This window comes from Aotus nancymaae, unplaced genomic scaffold, assembly GCF_030222135.1.
Source record: "Aotus nancymaae isolate 86718 unplaced genomic scaffold, 86718_ANA_hifiasm-v0.15.2.pri h1tg000038l, whole genome shotgun sequence".
NCBI classification, from domain to species: Eukaryota; Metazoa; Chordata; class Mammalia; order Primates; family Aotidae; genus Aotus; species Aotus nancymaae.
Window position 1 is genome coordinate 5,823,794 of NW_026988452.1, and position 17,421 is coordinate 5,841,214.

Sequence of the window (17,421 nt, forward strand, 5' to 3'; positions counted from 1 at the left end):
AAGTGCAGGCTTCAGCCTGGCCAGTGAGCAGGTACAAGCATCGCCCATGGGTGAGGGGCAGGGTCCCCTTGGGCAAAGCATTCACCACCTTCACCTATGCTAGCCAGGAGGCTTCAGGGAGCCACAGGCTGTTTCCCAGGCCAAGAATGAAGTGATTCATAACACTGTTAGGGACAGGCAGGTCTCCTGTCTTAAAGTGCTCTATGGAATATGTCGTAAACCTGCTCCTGGAGGAGCCCACAGTCAGGGTGAGAAGTCTGTGTCTGCGTCCCAATGCTAAGCACAGTGCCTGCCACACAAAGCACCCAGAGCTCATCCACAGGAACGAGCAAGAGAGCAGCTGGTTGTTTTTGCCCTGCCTGCCTGCCCCCCTCCCACTAGAATGTAAGCTCCATGAGGGAGCGCAAGGACTTTGCCTGTCTGCTCACTGCTCTGTGCCCCAGGCTAAGCAGGATATCTGGCACCCTGTAGGACCTTAATTATTTATTTGATGGAATGACCCAAGAGGGGCTTCAGCAACTCAATGTAACTGGATGCTTGCTGTGCTGGTTTATGAAGCTGTTGTCTTCTGCTCCAACCCAACCTTCTGTATTCTGCACTGTGACACTGGAGCTGGGACCCTGCAAACCTCATTTCTGTTTTGCCAGAGGCTCCCTGTGAGGCTCTGCCAATATGGAGCATCAGAGGGAGCCTGCAAGGCTGGAGGAGGGTGAAGGGACTCGCTCCTTCCTCCCTGCTTCCTGTCCCTAGCAGCTTATCCCAGCGACTATTTCTCATGGCAGCTGGTCCCAACAGCGATTAATTCTGGTTTCCCCCCCATTCTCCCAGAACCAGCCTCATTGCACCCCCGCAGAGAGCTCAGCAGCACCAGCCCCATCCTCAGAGCTTCAGGTCCCAGCTCCACAGGGCCCCTTCTCCAAGCTCACAGGTTCTGATAACTCCAAGGAAGTGATTAACCCCACCTATAACCTTGTCCAGTGGTTCTCAAATCAAACCCACCTGGAGGCTTGTAAAAACCCAGATGCTGGGTCCCACCTGGTCAGAATCTGCATTTCTAACGAGATCCCAGGTGATGCTGATGCAGCTGGACTGGGACCACACTTTGAGATCCACAGGTGCAGACCTGGAGGCCACGGGGGCAGACCTAGAGGCCACGTGTGCAGGCCTGGAGGCCACGGGGGCAGACCTGGAGGCGGCAGCTGCTTCCTGCAGTGACTACCCAGTCCCCTATGACCTGGTTAACCCATTCCCAGTGCTAAATTTCCTCTGTTAAATGGTCCAGTGTCTGTTTTCCTGACGAGACTATTTCAGAGGCCAAGGCAGATTCACCACCTACAGAGAAAGTCTGTATTCCTGCAGTACTTCCAGAGGCCACAGCAACTGTGTCCTGCGAACGAGCTGGTCCTGAGTACCCCCGTGATCTAGCAGGCACTGTGGTCTCGCATTTCTAAAGCAGGAAATGAAGAGGCAGTTGCTGTCCCTTCTCTGTACACAGGCTTGAGCCCTGCCAGGTAGAGAAGACACCAAAGGCACAAGACTGACGTCAACTGCTTATGGCTCTCGAAACCGTCCTCAGAGAGCAGGTCACGTGACTGAAGATGCCGGCAGACAGATGCCACAGAAGATACCACCTCTGAACAGCGGTGCCTAGCCCTCCACGGGTATCTGTGTACTGCTTTGCCCAAATGCAGTCACCCTGTTAACAAACTGAGGCCAATTGAGAGGTGCCTGGAAGGCCTGCCCAGGGCTGGCACTCATTCACCAGGCATTCCATGGACAAAGTCATCATCCACATGGTTCCTCTGCAGCTGCCAGCACAGAGAGTAGGAAGGCTGGTAACCCAGAGTCCCAGCCGTGGGTTCCTGATGCGAAGGCCTGGGAGATGACAGAGTTGGCCAGCACGCTCTGCTGAGCCTGGAGGTGGGTGGAGGGCATCTGTGTCCTGGAAGTGCCCATCCTTCCTCCATCTGAAGACTGGAGACCTGACCCTCCCAACTGTGCAGAGCCAAGAGGCTGCCTTCCTTGCTGAACTCTAGGACACCCCACCCAGAGCTGGACCCTCACTGCTGCCCAAACGTTCACCCCCACCTCATTTCCCGTCACATTTTCTAAGGCCTGCCCATTTTCCTCCCCAAATGCTCTATTTCACTGCCAGCATAGTTCTTGGCAGATCTCTGCATTTCTCTCCACTGCAAACATTGAGATATGAATGCCAGAGAAAGTGACAGAAAAATGTTGGGGATGAATGATTTTCTGCATTGCCTTGTTATATCGAGATATCAAAATTCTCCAGTTACCATCCCCTTTAAGCCTGATTGCAGGGGAAGCACACCCCCAGAGTGTAAAGGGATGTTTGACTTTATCTATGAGTCCATGCGGCAGATGGAAGACAGAAAAGGGAAGTGAATGGGAGGGTGCACTGGTGCTGAATGGGCCCCACCCCACCTAATGTCAGAGATCAGCCACGTTGCTGCACATTGCCCATGAGGTGCCGTACGAGATCCCATCCAGCCGCCTGCCTCTTCCACTTTACCCCAACACGTCTAGGGCTACGGCTAAGCCTAGACCTTCATTCTAATTGTGCTTAGCAGTCTGTGAAAGGGCCACCGGTCGGAAACAGCACGAGGAGGCACCCACATCTCCTCCGCGCTCAGCTCATGAACCTTCAAATCAGTATGTTCCACCACTTGTCTCAGGCTCTGAATCACTTTTGCCCTAACTTGCATCTCGGCTTCTCCTCTGCTCCAGCAAAACCAATTTACCTTCACTTTCACAACAGCGCTAAGTGAAAGTTGTGTAACATTGCTTCAGGGCCAAAATAGTAGAAACTCTTTTTAACTCCCTTTAGAAGCTCCGTGAGGGCAGGGCTGTCACCTCCAGTGTCATCTCCTTTTAAGTTTCTGTGTTTGCCCTTTTTGAGAGTTCTAGAATAGTTCTCATTCTTATGTGTATCAAACTGAATCTTCATTCTTTTAAAATGTTTTTTAACCAAGTCCAACTACATTATGAGCTGGCAATGGATAGAAGGCAGATCGCCTAATTATGTGGAGGGCACATGAGTCCCAGAACCAGCAGAAAGCATTTTTCCCTAAGACTAAAGTATCTTGAACAATTAGGGAGGTGGTGAGAAATATCACAAGATCCAAATTCAACTCGTGGCTTCAACAACAGCTGTGTGATCTTGAGGAAACTGCTCTTTCTCACTGAACTACACAAGAAAATTTAATCCTCCCTCACTAATCAATGCCCACGTTTTATCGTACATTTGATTCAATATTGAAATTTTTAAGCTCTTTTTTAAAAACAATATAAATATGTTTAATTGCTGAGTTTGTTCAATATACCTGAAGATTAAGAGAAACTGCCAATGAGACGGTTAGCCGAGAAGGATGAACATATTAAATAAATTAGAACATTTGAGGTGCGGCTGAGGAATGAATTAGCTCATGTAAATGTTTTGGCATGAGTGGCATGTGTGCACACATGTGTGCTCCAGAGCAGTGCTTCTCAAACTTAAATGTGCACAGAAGTCTTGTGGGGCGCTTGTGAAAATGCAGGTTCTGATTCAGAAGTTCAAAGCAGGGCCCAAAGTCCTGCATCCCTGACAAGCTCCCAGTGACGCTGGCACTGCTAGGCCAGGGCTACACTGTGAGGAGGCAGAGGAGTCACCCATGACATTACGAACATCTGAGAACGTCAGTAGGTCCAGGTCCCTGCTGGTGTTTTTGTTTGCCTAGAGTTTTTCTTTCTATTATTAAATCAGCCTTTTAAATAAAAATGAAGCACCTAGTAATCTTCATAAAGCTCTAGATTCATTTCCTTCAGGTGACTACATGCTCTGAATTCTAATCAACACTGGCCCTATCTTGTTCTGGGGCTTAATCCAGTCTTTAGAGCTGGGCTAGCAAGTCGATTCTCCCCCAATCAGACAAATGGCAGGGACAGTTACCAGCTGCCAGGACAATGCCTGCCTCTTTTCAGTTCTGAGCTGCCAAAGCAGCACCCCTCTTTTAGAAACCTAAGCCTCTGTTAACACCAGCATCCCAATCCCACCATCCGTCTTTGGCCTCCAATTCCATAGTAAATGGTATAAGCCCCCAATATCTGGCTGATGCTACAAGCTCAATGAGGAGCCTCCAAAGTCCCATCACTTCTGCTTTCCAAATGCTCTAATGTTCCATAAGGGCCAGGCTGCAGGAGAACTCCACCAGTCCCACGGGACCTGTGGTCCAATGAGGCTTCAGTCTGGCCCTCATATATTTGAAGAAAGAATGCGTGGGGTCCAACATTATTTGTCCTAGAGCTAGACGTTGTGAAAAATTAGAAACGTGTTGATAAGCAGGAAAGAGAAGGGGAGGAACCTCAGAGGGAAAGGATGTCCAGCCTGTGTGCCTTCTGCCTGCAAAACCAGCTGGGAGGAACAGCGACAGGGAACATCCGAAATATCTCACGAGCCCACTCCAGCTAAATGGGTATCCTGAGCCCTCACTTGGTGGCTCATTACCGATCTCTCCTGGAATGTGCTTGCCATGGAAGCTGAAGCAGGTGGTGATGTTCAGGCAGTTCACAGGCTGCTGTCCGTCGTGACACTGAGGCGCCGTGATGTTGATGGAGCCCGGGAGGAAGATGGAGACATCCACCGTAATGACAGGCCTCGCTCTGCAAGGCAAGAGAGGAAGGTGACTTAGTCATGGTAAGGAGCAGCTCTCAGAAATAAACAAGAACTATACCAACAGGATGAATCCTAGGCCTTCAACCCAGCATTTAATTAAAGCATGAAACATCCCAAGAGAGAAGGGCTAGTATGTTCTGTGAGCATGTTTTTCTGGCTTTAGAAGTGGCATATTGCCTAGTAAATTAATAGTTAGCTTCCCAATAATAAAAGCAAGTTTGTTGTTAATAAAACACATCTGGTTGAAGCCATAAATGAACCACCAGATGTTGGGTAATTATTTAAAATTTTACCAATTAAGTACCGATTTCCATTTTATTAGGGAGATAAGAATACCTTTAAGAGGATTTGCTACAGCGAATGCCATGATTTGAGAATAGATGCACACTCGGGGACTCGCTCAAGCATTTGCTGCCACCATAAGCATGAACTGCAATGTGCTAGTCCCATCCAGTTGGTCAAACCTTTCCCTTCATTTACCTCCACCAATTCATTGGCTATTTTTCTAAAAGAACTTGATTAGTGGAGTCCCAGCTGGTAACAGCAAAGTACTTCAGAGCAGAAGAAATTAATCTGCCTGGTCTCACGACCAAATGAAACTCAATAAACATCCACACACTCCTCCCTGCCATGCACCATCCCAGTGCTTGAAGAACGGACAGCATCCCTGGGTTCCCCAGGCCGTTCCGCAAAAACTAAGAGTAAATTAGCTCCCGCTGCAGACATCTGCTCAGGGAGCCTTTACCTAAGCCACCGCTCAAGCTTCTCCCCTCCAGGCCTCACAAAGAGACCTTTTTACCTCTAAGGAGCCCCAGCCTTCACACCACTGGGTTGACATAATAAGATTATCATGGGCCTTAGCGGCTGGAGAACAATGACCCTTATGCACAATGATCCCTCAGAGCCAGGGTGATAGGGCGGATGGGAATGATGACCCACACCAACTCCAAGGGAACACAGCCTTAGGAAAATCTGGGTGAACAAGGAAGTGAAGAGACACGAGGCACAGATGGGGTGAGGGGATGCCACCGCTGCCACCATGCCAGGAGATCGGGTCAACAGAGAGCAGTGGTGACAGATGCAGTGGAACTGTGGGACTCCCAGAGCAAACCTGGCTGCAGGACAAATGGAAGCCAGACAAAAGCACTGCCTGAAAGAAGGCCAACACCTCAGGCTTTCCATTTTCTTCTGGGTTCATCCTTAGAGGACACTGGAAATACATCATAAAGTGGGTAGCTTACCCCTGGCCAGTGTGATTATGCAGATGCCAATGGACACCCTATAAAACCCTATCAACCTGGCCGGGCGCAGTGGCTCACACCTGTAATCCCAGCACTTTGGGAGGCCAAGGTGGGTGGATCACCAGGTCAGGAGATCAAGACCATCCTGGCCAACAAAGTGAAACCCCATCTCTACTAAAAATACAAAAACATTAGCCGGGCACAGTGGTGCGCACCTGTAGTCCCAGCTACTCAGGAGACTGAGGCAGGGGAATTGCTTGAACCCGGGCAGCAGAGGATGCCATGAGCTGAGATCATGCCACTGCACTACAGCCTGGGCGACAGAGCAAGACTCCGTATCAAAAAAAAAAAAGGCAACGCCGTCCACCTTTCAACAGCCAGCTCAAGTGTTCCCACCCCCAGGAAGCCTTCGCTAGTACTCCTGACAGTTGGGCACACTCCCGCTCTGTGCTTCCGGCTCTGTACACACGCCTCTGGCCCCCACTTACCAAGGTGAACAGTCATTGTCTATTTCCAAACCTGCCCCACCAGCCTGCAGCACCCCCCAAGGGCTGGGATCTGGTAAATTCATCCTCCCGTTCCCATAATAAACGTGCAAAAACCCTTGTTAAATAAGTACAAATTTTAGTCCAGCCCGGGGGACTGAAAACCATGAGGGTACAAAGTCTCACAGATGGACCGAGGTACCAGGGAGAGCCGGTCTCCGCCCTGCCCAGTGACTGATGTGCCTGCTCATGGTACAGAAGAAAAGCCTAGTCCGCCCCATCATCCCCAGGGGCCACCTCGTCAGGGAGGAGGCCGGGTCCTCTTCTCACAGAAGAGCTCTGCAGAAGACAACGCGGCGAACAGGAAACAGACGTGGGCAGCGCAGACACAGTGACCTCAGTGGAAGTGGGAAAAACAGTATCCTTTGAAATGGACCACAGGGACCCTCACAGGTACATCGCCTTCCCACAGCTGCCAGATCAGTTCCCTTAAACCTTTTTGTTTCAAGTCCAAGTATTGTTTTTGGACAAAGATAAGCCCAGAAATCTTTCAGAGGCCTCTCTGATCACTTCCTGTGACCTCCCATGTCGGAGCACCAGGTGCCTATCACCCTGACACAGGACCTGCCCCCCGAGCTAATCCAAGGGAAGCAAACTTCCTGAGGGCAGAGAGGGCCAGCCACACTCCTGGGGGCAGGACAGACTGTGTCTCACAGTCCTGCCTACAAATGTGCCAGCCTCTGAGATAAGAGCAAAGGGGCACCCAAGGACGGCACTGCAAGCACTTTCAGTGCTTTTTTAAAACAGGTAGCTGGCTGGAACACTTCTCCCTGATGGCCGGCAGTTCAAATCCCGACACTTCACTTCCAGGTAAATAATACAACCGGTCAGGATGCCCTTTGACGTGCTGTTCAAGGTGCCCTGGCCTTCTGCAGGGCAAGGACAGATAAAGAGCCTGCACCCCTGGTGACACTGTTAGGCTTCTGAGCCAGCCCTGGGGCCACCTACCTCCAGGGAGCTAATTCGGGGTCATATACTTGAAAGCCTCAGCCAGGTTTGCCCACAGCGTTCCTAACCCGCACACCTCTGGCCTCCTGCCCTTAGGACAGTTATGACTGATGGGCAGTGCGTATCTACGTGTGCGTGCACATGCGTGGTCTCCGAGCTCTCCCTGCTTTTCTAGTCCCACCCAAAACCTAAAGCAACTCAAAATCTAATTGTCAGTTAGGCCAGGCCAAGCCAAGCGGAGGCCCTACTTAGCACAGTCAGCGGATGCCTCCAGGCCTCCTAGTTCACTGCTGCTCAGCTGAATCCCGGGACTTTATCAACTGCTGCCCCTGCAGACACCCAGTCTGCTGGCCCCTCAGACCTGTTCGGCAACTCCTTTGCCCGCCCCACCTTGCTCCGTCTCTGAGGGACTCCAGCTTGTCTTTGAAGGCTTCCCTGCTCTCCCTGATTCCCTTGTCCTCCTGGAATAGACCAGGGTGGGCACCCTCTGTTTCATCCTCATCCACATACCAAACTGAACCTCGCCCTGACCTTATTCCTATCTTGGGGCCTGGCTCAGAAGATGAGGGCCCCTCGCCCCCAGCCCGTGAACCGGATTCCATCACTCTCACCAACCTCATCCCTGATCTCTGGACCAGCCTCCCATCCTCCTCTTGTCTCTTCGACATCTCCAGGCCCCTTGTGGGTAGGCATAGGGTCACAGCATCAGGGTTCACACAGATGAGGGTGAAGCTGACGGTGACCACCTCTGATCTCTTCCAAGAGAGTGAGGGACTTGGGAGACCAGAAAATGGCTCAAAGACGTTCGTGGCCTAATCACTGATCCAGAGCCTCCCATCCTTCAAACGCCTCCCTGAACTACCTGCTGGTCCCATGTGCTCCTTGCAGCCAAGCTTCTCTGGAGAGGCAGTCAAGAGTCACTGTCCCTTCTTGCTTCTTCCCTCACCCACCCACGGTCATCTGGCTTTTGCCCCATCACTTCTCTAGAGCCGCCACAGCCAAGGGCACCCCTGGCCTCCCCCTCCCCCTCCAACAAGTCTCAGGCCTCACTCTGCTTGGCCCTTCCTGCTGACCTTGACACCGCTGCCCAACCAAGTAACCCTGCCTCATAATCCTCACAGCACCTACCACCATCGAGAATCACCTTCCCTTTCATATTAGTAAGACCTGCATGTCCCTGGTCTCCTCACCCATAAAATGGGGATAACGCCCCCAATTACGTCATGGATTGTTAAGAAGACTAAGAGTTATCACGTGTTTTGTCAACAAGAGGCTGGATGAACAAACTCATTGATATTCAGTCAGAGGAATGCTACCCAGTAAGGGCAAAACAAGCAACACGCCAACATGAATGAATCTCAAAGGCATCACACGGATTGAAAGAGGCCAGAAACGAGAGTCCATACTGCACATTCCCATCGATGTGAAATTCTAGAATGGGCAAGATGGATCTATGGTGACACAAGTCAGACAGCAGTTGTCTATCAGGAGGGGGTATGACTAGACGGAGGCACGAGGAAACTCTCCGGGGTGACAGAAGTATTCTTTATCGTGGTGGGGTGGTAGTCACACAGTACATGCAGTGGTCAAAACTCACGGAGCCATACACTCAAATTGGTGCATTTTATTGTATGCAAATTCTACCTTAATATAAAAAGAAAACAACAAAGAATGAACACACATGAAGAGCTCACACCGTGCCAGGCATGCTACAGCAGCTTACCACATGGGTTGCATTATTATTCACTTGCAAATGGCTTGCCGGCTATAATCTAAGGTCAGGGGCTAGGTCAGGTTCCCCATCAAATTCCCTGGATCTGATGTGTGGCTGCATCTCCTGCTCGGGGCAGGGCTCCCCGGGCTCTCTCCTGGGCCTCCTGCTCGGGGCAGGGCTCCCCGGGCTCTCTCCTGGGCCTCCTGCTCGGGGCAGGGCTCCCCGGGCTCTCCCCTGGGTCTCTTGTTCAGGGCAGGCTCCCCAGGCTCTCTCCTGGGCCTCTTGCTCGGGGCAGGCTCCCCAGGCTCTCTCCTGGGTCTCTTGATCAGGGCAGGCTCCCCAGGCTCTCTCCTGGGCCTCCTGCTCGGGGCAGGGCTCCCCAGGCTCTCTCCTGGGTCTCTTGTTCAGGGCAGGCTCCCCGAGCTCTCTCCTGGGCCTCTTGCTCGGGGCAGGCTCCCCAGGCTCTCTCCTGGGTCTCTTGATCAGGGCAGGCTCCCCAGGCTCTCTCCTGGGCCTCTTGCTCGGGGCAGGGCTCCCCGGGCTCTCTCCTGGGCCTCCTGCTTAGGGCAGGGCTCCCCGGGCTCTCTCCTGGGTCTCTTGATCAGGGCAGGCTCCCCGGGCTCTCTCCTGGGTCTCTTGATCAGGGCAGGCTCCCCGGGCTCTCTCCTGGGTCTCTTGATCAGGGCAGGCTCCCCGGGCTCTCTCCTGGGCCTCTTCTCTTGGTATGTGCTCTCCCTGGAGTTCTCCTTGAAGAACTTTACGTTTGTCCCTGTTGAGCTCCAACTCACCGGATTCAACCCTTCATCCCAGGCTGGAGGCTGGGGTCTCCCACCCGCTGTGTAACTGCCTTGCTTTACTTCACATCCGTATGTGAGCAAACCCCTGGAGAAGGCTGTCCCTCATCATGGAGAGAAAAAGAAAAGCCCCTTTGGATTGAAGCTCACGGCAGAATGACTGAAAAATACCAGAATGGTGAGAGCGGAGTCTATATGATGGGCCTCCAGCCAGATGGCCCCAGTTTCAAGAGGGCCTGTTTTCAACTCTGAGAAGTTGAGCGTGTTTTGTTTGAGAAGAATCCTGACAAACCAAAGTAAGGTGCTCAGGATAATGAAGAGACCAAAGAAGACATCGTGAGAGTACCAAGCAGAGCAACCAGCTCCACAATCTAACCTCAGTCATCCGGAGCACAGAAGCTCTGTTACCCAGAGGAAGGGCTGATAACGAAAGTGAAAATCCAGTCACATGGGAAGTAATTACAGGAACCAGGGACGCCTTATCCTAGGGAAGTCACCACTTAGGGGACTCAATTGCCACCTTCAGATACTGAAGGGCTGCTATGTAAAAGACACAAGCCCGAGAAGCAGAATTTTGGGGAGACAAATTTAACCCAATTTACATAAAACTTGCTTTATTAAGCAGTTAAACCAGGCACTGTTCTGAACATTTTTTTTTTGAGACGGAGTCTTGCTCTGTCACCAGGATGGAGTGTACTGGTGTGATCTCGGCTCACTGCAGCCTCTGCCTCCTGGGTTCAAGCGATTATCCTGCCTCAGCCTCCTGAATAGCTGGGACTACAGGTGTGCGCCACCACACCCTGCTAGTATTTGTATTTTTAGTAGAGATGGGTTTTCACCACGTTGGCCAGGATGGTCTCAATCCCTTGACCTCGTGATCCTCCCGCCTCGGCCTCCCAAAGTGCTGGGATTACAGGCATGAGCCACTGTGTCCAGCCTGAACATTTTACATGTACTGCAGATGGTCCCTGACTTATGATGGTTCAACTTAGATTTTTCAACTTAACAACTGTAGGAAAGCCATAGGAATGCAACACACTCCTTGACTTACAATGAAGCTACATCTGGATAAAACTTACATCCTCAGTTGAAAATACCATGTTTTGACTTAGGATGGGTTTATCTGGAAATAACCCCATCCTAAGTCGAGGAGCATCTGTATTGCTGTCCTGGCCAACAGAGGAGAATCCTGAAACAGAAAGGTCAGGGGACTTGCCCAGGAAAGTCACCTACTTAGGGCAGAGTCAGGGTTTGAAGTCAGCCACCTGGCCCCTGAGTTCACACTCAGCCTCAAGGCTCTTCTGTCTCTTCAATAATTCAAGATTTGACATTTCCCCGGGCAAGCTGGTTCCCTTAGAAGTAACTGCGCTCCCACTGATGAGTATCTCACTCCAATAGGAGGCTGTGTGGCCCTGCAGTGGAGACCCGCAGAAGGTACTGCTGAATAAGGATCTGGGGTGTGGAACTACATGGCCTCTGGGATCCCTTCCAGCTCTGAGATTCTACTAGTCTATTTTAGAAAGTTCTGCCATCGGGTTATTAACAAAACCTAAGAATTGGCTCCCACTCCAAAGTGTAACTCTGCCTCCTCTGACTCATACAGCTCGAAATACTTGGAGAGGGTTCACAGATGGTGGCGGAGGCCCACTGGCCTTTGCAGGAGAGATCCAGACTGCACGGGCCTCAGCAAGCTCTGGGCCTCAGCTCACGTCTCTCACCTCTGCTGCCAACAGGGAATGACACGCTGTCTAATGGGCAGGAGGCTTCCGGTCCCTGGGGTGCTGAGGACCGACCACAGGTGAGAAAGCAGGTGTACAGATGAAGAGACAGAATGAACAGTGCTTCCCAGCACCCGCAGGAAATAATAAAACACTTGTATGGCACATTATGGGAGGTTCTTGGCCAAAGGCAAATAGCTTTAGGGCTTAAGAGTTAGGCTACCCCAATCCCTACCTAGAAGCTCCCAGGATGCTATCATCTCATACCTATAAGCCATTCAAGGCCACAGCTAGAATCTCTGGGAGAGAGAATAATTAGAACGAGAAAATAAAGTAGCATTTCCACTTAGTAAGCACCTCCAGCCGACAAGGAACAGGACAGAGGGAAGAGCCCATGAACGGTGAATGGCTCCATCCCTCCCCCCGAACAGCACAATCCAAGGAGCCAGAGTGACGCCTCTCACCTGAGAAGAACCACGCTGTCGGACATGAAGGCTCCAACAGTGACATCTGAAAATGAGAAGTTTACAGCGTTCAGAAACTTGCTGAAGCCCCTACCCAGCCGCCCCCTGGACAGGCACTCTACAAGGATGGAGGCCCAGCCTTGAGGCCAGAGAGCCCTCTGACGGCCACTGTCTGGGCTACACAATGATCTTGTAAGAATGGAAGCCACACTCTCCAACGTGGCAGCCAATCCCTACACAGGCTACTGAGGCCTTGAAATGTGGCTGGTCTCAGTTGAGAGGTGCTGTAAGTGTAACATACACACCGCATTTCAAAGACCTAGTACAGAGAACCATTAGCTCCCTCACTAATAACTTTCATATTGATTTTATGTTGAAATGATATGTTGGCTATATTGGGCTAAAAACATTATTAAAATTCTTTTTTTATCTTTTTATGTAATTACTGGAATATTTTAGATTACACGTATGGTTTATACTTCTGTCGACATCAGTGAATTAGAGAAAGACATACCCAGAATTCAGTGACCCTTGGAAAATGCTCTAGGTTCTGAAGTACATGGAATCATCACCCTCCACCCCTGACTCTACATGACCTGAGTATCTCACGGCATGTCTGTAAAATGAAGATAATTATCCCCAGGACCCTCTTCAAAAGCTGACAATATTTCATTACACTTAAATCAGAAAATATTTATCAGTGATTATGTAATATTCATTAAGTACTCACTAGATTTATAGTAAATATTTTTAAAATATATGAAATTAGATACTTAAGTCAGAAAATTCATGAAAATACTTGATAAGCTATAAACCAAGACCCTGGTTTAACTGGTAATGTTTATTCCTAAATAACTCTAATTCAGGAAGCACTTACACTTCCAGTGGTTCTATGCCTTTCTCCCCACCACCCCAACCCCGTGATATAAATCCCTGGCCCTGGGTTCCCACTACTGCTCCACAGAACCAAGCATCTGCGTCCAAGAGGGTCTCAATCTGAACATCGCTAAATGCACTGAGCGTCTATATGATGCCCCCATTAAGGAAAAACCAAAGGCAAATCCACGAATTACAGGGTTCCTACAACGTCTCCACTTGGGTCTATTTATTAATTTTGGTTTTCAGTAGTCTTTTTAAATTAGCCGTATGTTTGAAAATAAAAGAACCCGATAAATTTGTCAATTTCCTTATGAAAAACACAAGATGAGAAATTCAGATCTGTTGTCAACAGTGAACACCTTGCTCACCTCACGTTTACAGAAAAGCAGCGGAACCACTGGGAAGCCTGGGTCCCCGTGCCCTGCAGGCTCTGGGCAGTCCCTCACATCCAGTCTCAGCATCCTTGTCTGTAACGTGGGGAAAACACCCTATCCTACCTACCTGCTGGGGTCACTGTGAGATGTACATTGCATATGGAAGCATTTTGTACATATTAAATGCTAAACCCATATAAGATACTATTTGGGGGTGGCTACAAATTGCCCAGAACAAGAACTGCTTTCTCAAAGTTAAAAAGACCCACGAGGATCTATCTTGGGACAAAAGCTTCAGCACTGACTTCTTTCTATTCCCACTCTTCCTCCTGGCTCTATAGACTTGAGGAATGTCAAAACTTCTATCTATTCAAAAATACACAAATGTGGTGTCCTCACATAAGACTGCATTCGTTTTCTTAAATTTTAGTGGAAAGAACTGTTTCTCAAAAGAAGGATGTGTACAAAATTCAGAGAAACGTTTCCTGAATTCCATGACCATTCTGGATTTTTCCAAATTCTTACTGTTGCTTCCTCACCTTACCCCAGTCCATCTTGAAACAGCTGAAGAACCACTACTCCACCACCCAGGCAATTCGACCTAAGCCAGGTATCACTTGGGGTTGGGTTTGAAATCATGTCTTTTTATCCAGTTAGCCACAACCACCACAGGTATTAATTCACCCTAAAGCCAAGCCAGCCAGCTTCGGATGGTGAAGTTCTGCTGTGTCCACACACAAGAGGACATGGTTTCCTTTTTACTCCGAATCTTCCTCAATAATTTTCTTTCAAGAGTAGGGGTGAGAGATGTGGTTGGGGGGATGCTGCTCCTTTTCCCTCCAAGAGTAAGAAGCCTTTGCATATGGTTAAGTGCAAAGGAAAACAGGAGGTTTCACTATTCACAATTTTAGATGTGGCCGGTGTTTTTTTTCTTCAACAGAATTACTGCCACAGAAACCACTATAAAAATCCACCCTCCCGGTGCTAAGCCCTTCAGAGTAGATCATTTTAAAACCCCAAAATAAATGTCAACATTATTTTCACCTTAAAATTGAACACCAGGCAAAACACCCTGTTCTATCGTGTGAACTGTTCTAATCCTAAATGGATGTGATGATTGCTAACCAGACTGAAAATTATTCTACTTCATGCATTTCTCTTCATTTATCTCACGTGCCCTTAAAGAAAAACAGCTTACCAGGATAGCCGTTTCCATCCATATCAATCCCTCCCGATATGGACTGGCCAAACATCCGGAGCACTGGATTTATCTTCCGCCCAGACAGTTTCTGAAACAGATAATAGGGAAATGGAGTCACAGGAAAGGTCCACGGTCACGAATAAGAACTGTGACTCTTTATTCCAGCTTCCCTAGGACACTTGGTCCTAAAGTTGTCGAATCCTAATGTGATCAGCAAGTCTTTAGCAGGCCGTTGAAGACCACATACTCCTTTATTACGACTTGCCTTGGCCAAATGTCATCATTTAAAAATTTGTCTAAGTTCTGTGCTAATGAAAAAATCTGCCTAGACTACCATGATAATGTTTTGACATGTTGAAGTTCAAAATGGATAAAGTTTAACTTCCATTCCTAATGGAGGTTCTGTTTATTTTTACACAGGTGTCGCTGGCTGAAATTCTAAGAACATATTTACCTTCTATCTTTCTTCCCATATATGTACTAAATATTTAACACCCCGCTCCTAAGAGGCACACGTTACAGAGTCTTTCCCTAGACAGACAGGTAATTAACATGTCTAACTGGAAAAGATGGCCATGCGGAAACTTCCTTTCCATCCAGCCAACCAGATCTATAGACTCTGGAGCTTTACAAACAGAAGTAAACAGTTTTACCTAGTAAATCTAGAACTCCATGGTCCTGAACCTTCTTAAACTGTAGGAAATCTAAAAAACTCAGCTGAAGAAGATGCCCTCCCCTCTAAAACACAGCTCCCTCAACTAACCAGAGTTTACAACTTTACCATGAGACACACTCACATCTATGCTTACTTTATGTTTTTTGTTGTTGTTGTTGTTGTTGTTGTTTTGAGACGGAGTTTCGCTCTTGTTACCCAGGCTGGAGTGCAATGGCGTGATCTCGGCTCACCGCAACCTCCGCCTCCTGGGTTCAGGCAATTCTCCTGCCTCAGCCTCCTGAGTAGCTGGGATTATAGGCACGTGCCACCATGCCCAGCTAATTTTTTGTATTAGTAGAGACAGGGTTTCACCATATTGACCAGGATGGTCTTGATCTCTTGACCTCGTGATCCACTTGCCTCGGCCTCCCAAAGTGCTGGGATTACAGGCTTGAGCCACCGCACCCGGCCTTATATGTTTTTTAAAAATGAAACTGTCTTTTTTTTTTTTTTTTTTTTTTTAAGAGATGGAGTCTTGCTCTGCTGCCCAGGCTAGAATGCGTAGCTGGGACTACAGGCATGCTCCAATATACCCGGCTCTTTCATATTTTGTCAGACGGGATCTCGCCACGTTGCCAAAGCTGGTCTCAAACTCCAAGCCTCAAACAATGTTCCTGCCTCAGCCTCCCAGGGAACTGGGATTTCAGCCACCACTCCTGGCTGTGCTCTTGTGGTCAGCATGGAGCGTCTTTAGTAGGAAGCAGGGATAGCAACTTTCTGTTCATCACTGAGTTCATCACACGTCCACACAGGCAGCACTGATTCAACAATATTTGTTGTACAAACAGCCTTTGTTGCACACTGAAGCTGTGCATCAACATTCGTGTGGCACAGTTCCTCACAAAGATACTGAACTTCCTGAATCAGAAAAGTCCCATCTTCTGGGGTCTGACCTATTCCTTCTGCCTTTATCTGCACAATCCCCTCGGGGAGGCTTACCTCCTGATGCCCTCACTGTGAAGGATAAGAGAAATGCTTAGTTTTCAAAGCACAACAGAACCAGGTTCCCAGATATCTAGGGGCTCGCTTCGACTTTCTTTCCTTACGCTTCTCTTTACTGAGTCATTCTGCAGAGAAGTCAGGAAGGCAGGGAGTGGGGAGTTTCCACAGGATCTACAGATGGAGGCACCAGGGATGCCCCCTGACCCCAGCTGCTGATAACTGCAAATAACCCTCCTAGAAGTGATCAGAGAGGGCTGCCTGCCATCCTCAGTTAAGCCATCCAACAGGAAATGTGCAGGCATCAAAGTACAAATAAGAACACTGCAGGAAACACTAAAGAAATGTTTCACACTAACACGCAGAGCCCCGCATCCCACCAGGCTCTGTCTAAACAAACATGTATGTGTGTCTGCACATTTCTTAAAAGCCATATTTTGAAGCAGACCCTCTCGGCTCTGAAGTTCAAGAACTCTCGCAGCAGCCTGCCCTGGGTCTACACTTCTAAGGTGTATGCTGTGGCTGGGATGAGGGGGAGAGTGAAGGGGTGGTCCATCTGGGGGTGGTGATGCAGGCTTAAGTTAGTCCACAGACATCTGCAGGCCATTATGCTATAAAGCCAAGAAGATAAGTCTGCCCAGTGCTAATAACCCTAAATGAAAACCAGGAGCCCTGGAAACCTCCACTTGACCAGGTTTCTATGCCGTGTCCCTTACAGCAAGAGAAGGATCACAGGGGCTACCACATGCCCAGAGGGCTCTCAAATTGGGAAAGGCGCACAAGGATCTAAAAATCAACACACTCCTTGGTAAACTCAAGAGAGAGTTAAAGAGCAATGTGGAAGAAGAGTAGGCCCCAATCTCACAATTTACCCAGCAGAAATCATACCAATCTGGGCCAAAGCAAAGCGATTCCCCCGCCCAGAGTTGCTTCTGATCCCTTCCTCTAGCTCCCTCACATGATGCCTGCTCTAGCCAGGACCTGGGCCTGCAAGAATCTGCCATTAAAGGATTGTTTTTCCATTTAAATCACTGCCCTTATCATGTACATATCAGCAGCTTGGAGAAGTATAATCACGGTTGCTTCTTTCTTTTTTTCCTTAAGGGCCCAAAAGCACTTCTCTTTGTCAAAGCGAAGGAGCCCGCCTGCATGCTGACAAAGGCAGGCTGGTCCAGCTGCTATCCCTGCTTCCTACTAAAGACGCTCCATGCTGACCA

General features: G+C 49.1%; 1 protein-coding gene across 3 annotated transcripts in view; it reads right to left on the minus strand.

Annotated features, from left to right (window-relative positions):
* Positions 1–17,421, minus strand: part of ITGA9 (integrin subunit alpha 9) — a 362,228-nt gene that overhangs the window by 273,974 nt on the left and 70,833 nt on the right. For all 3 annotated transcript variants that reach the window (XM_021666559.2, XM_064360142.1, XM_064360141.1), the window contains 3 exons: positions 14,548–14,638; positions 12,097–12,142; positions 4,505–4,659 (listed from right to left, as the gene is read on the minus strand). In XM_021666559.2, the coding sequence (XP_021522234.2) occupies positions 4,505–4,659; positions 12,097–12,142; positions 14,548–14,638 (292 nt within the window). The remainder of the gene's footprint in view (positions 1–4,504; positions 4,660–12,096; positions 12,143–14,547; positions 14,639–17,421) is intronic.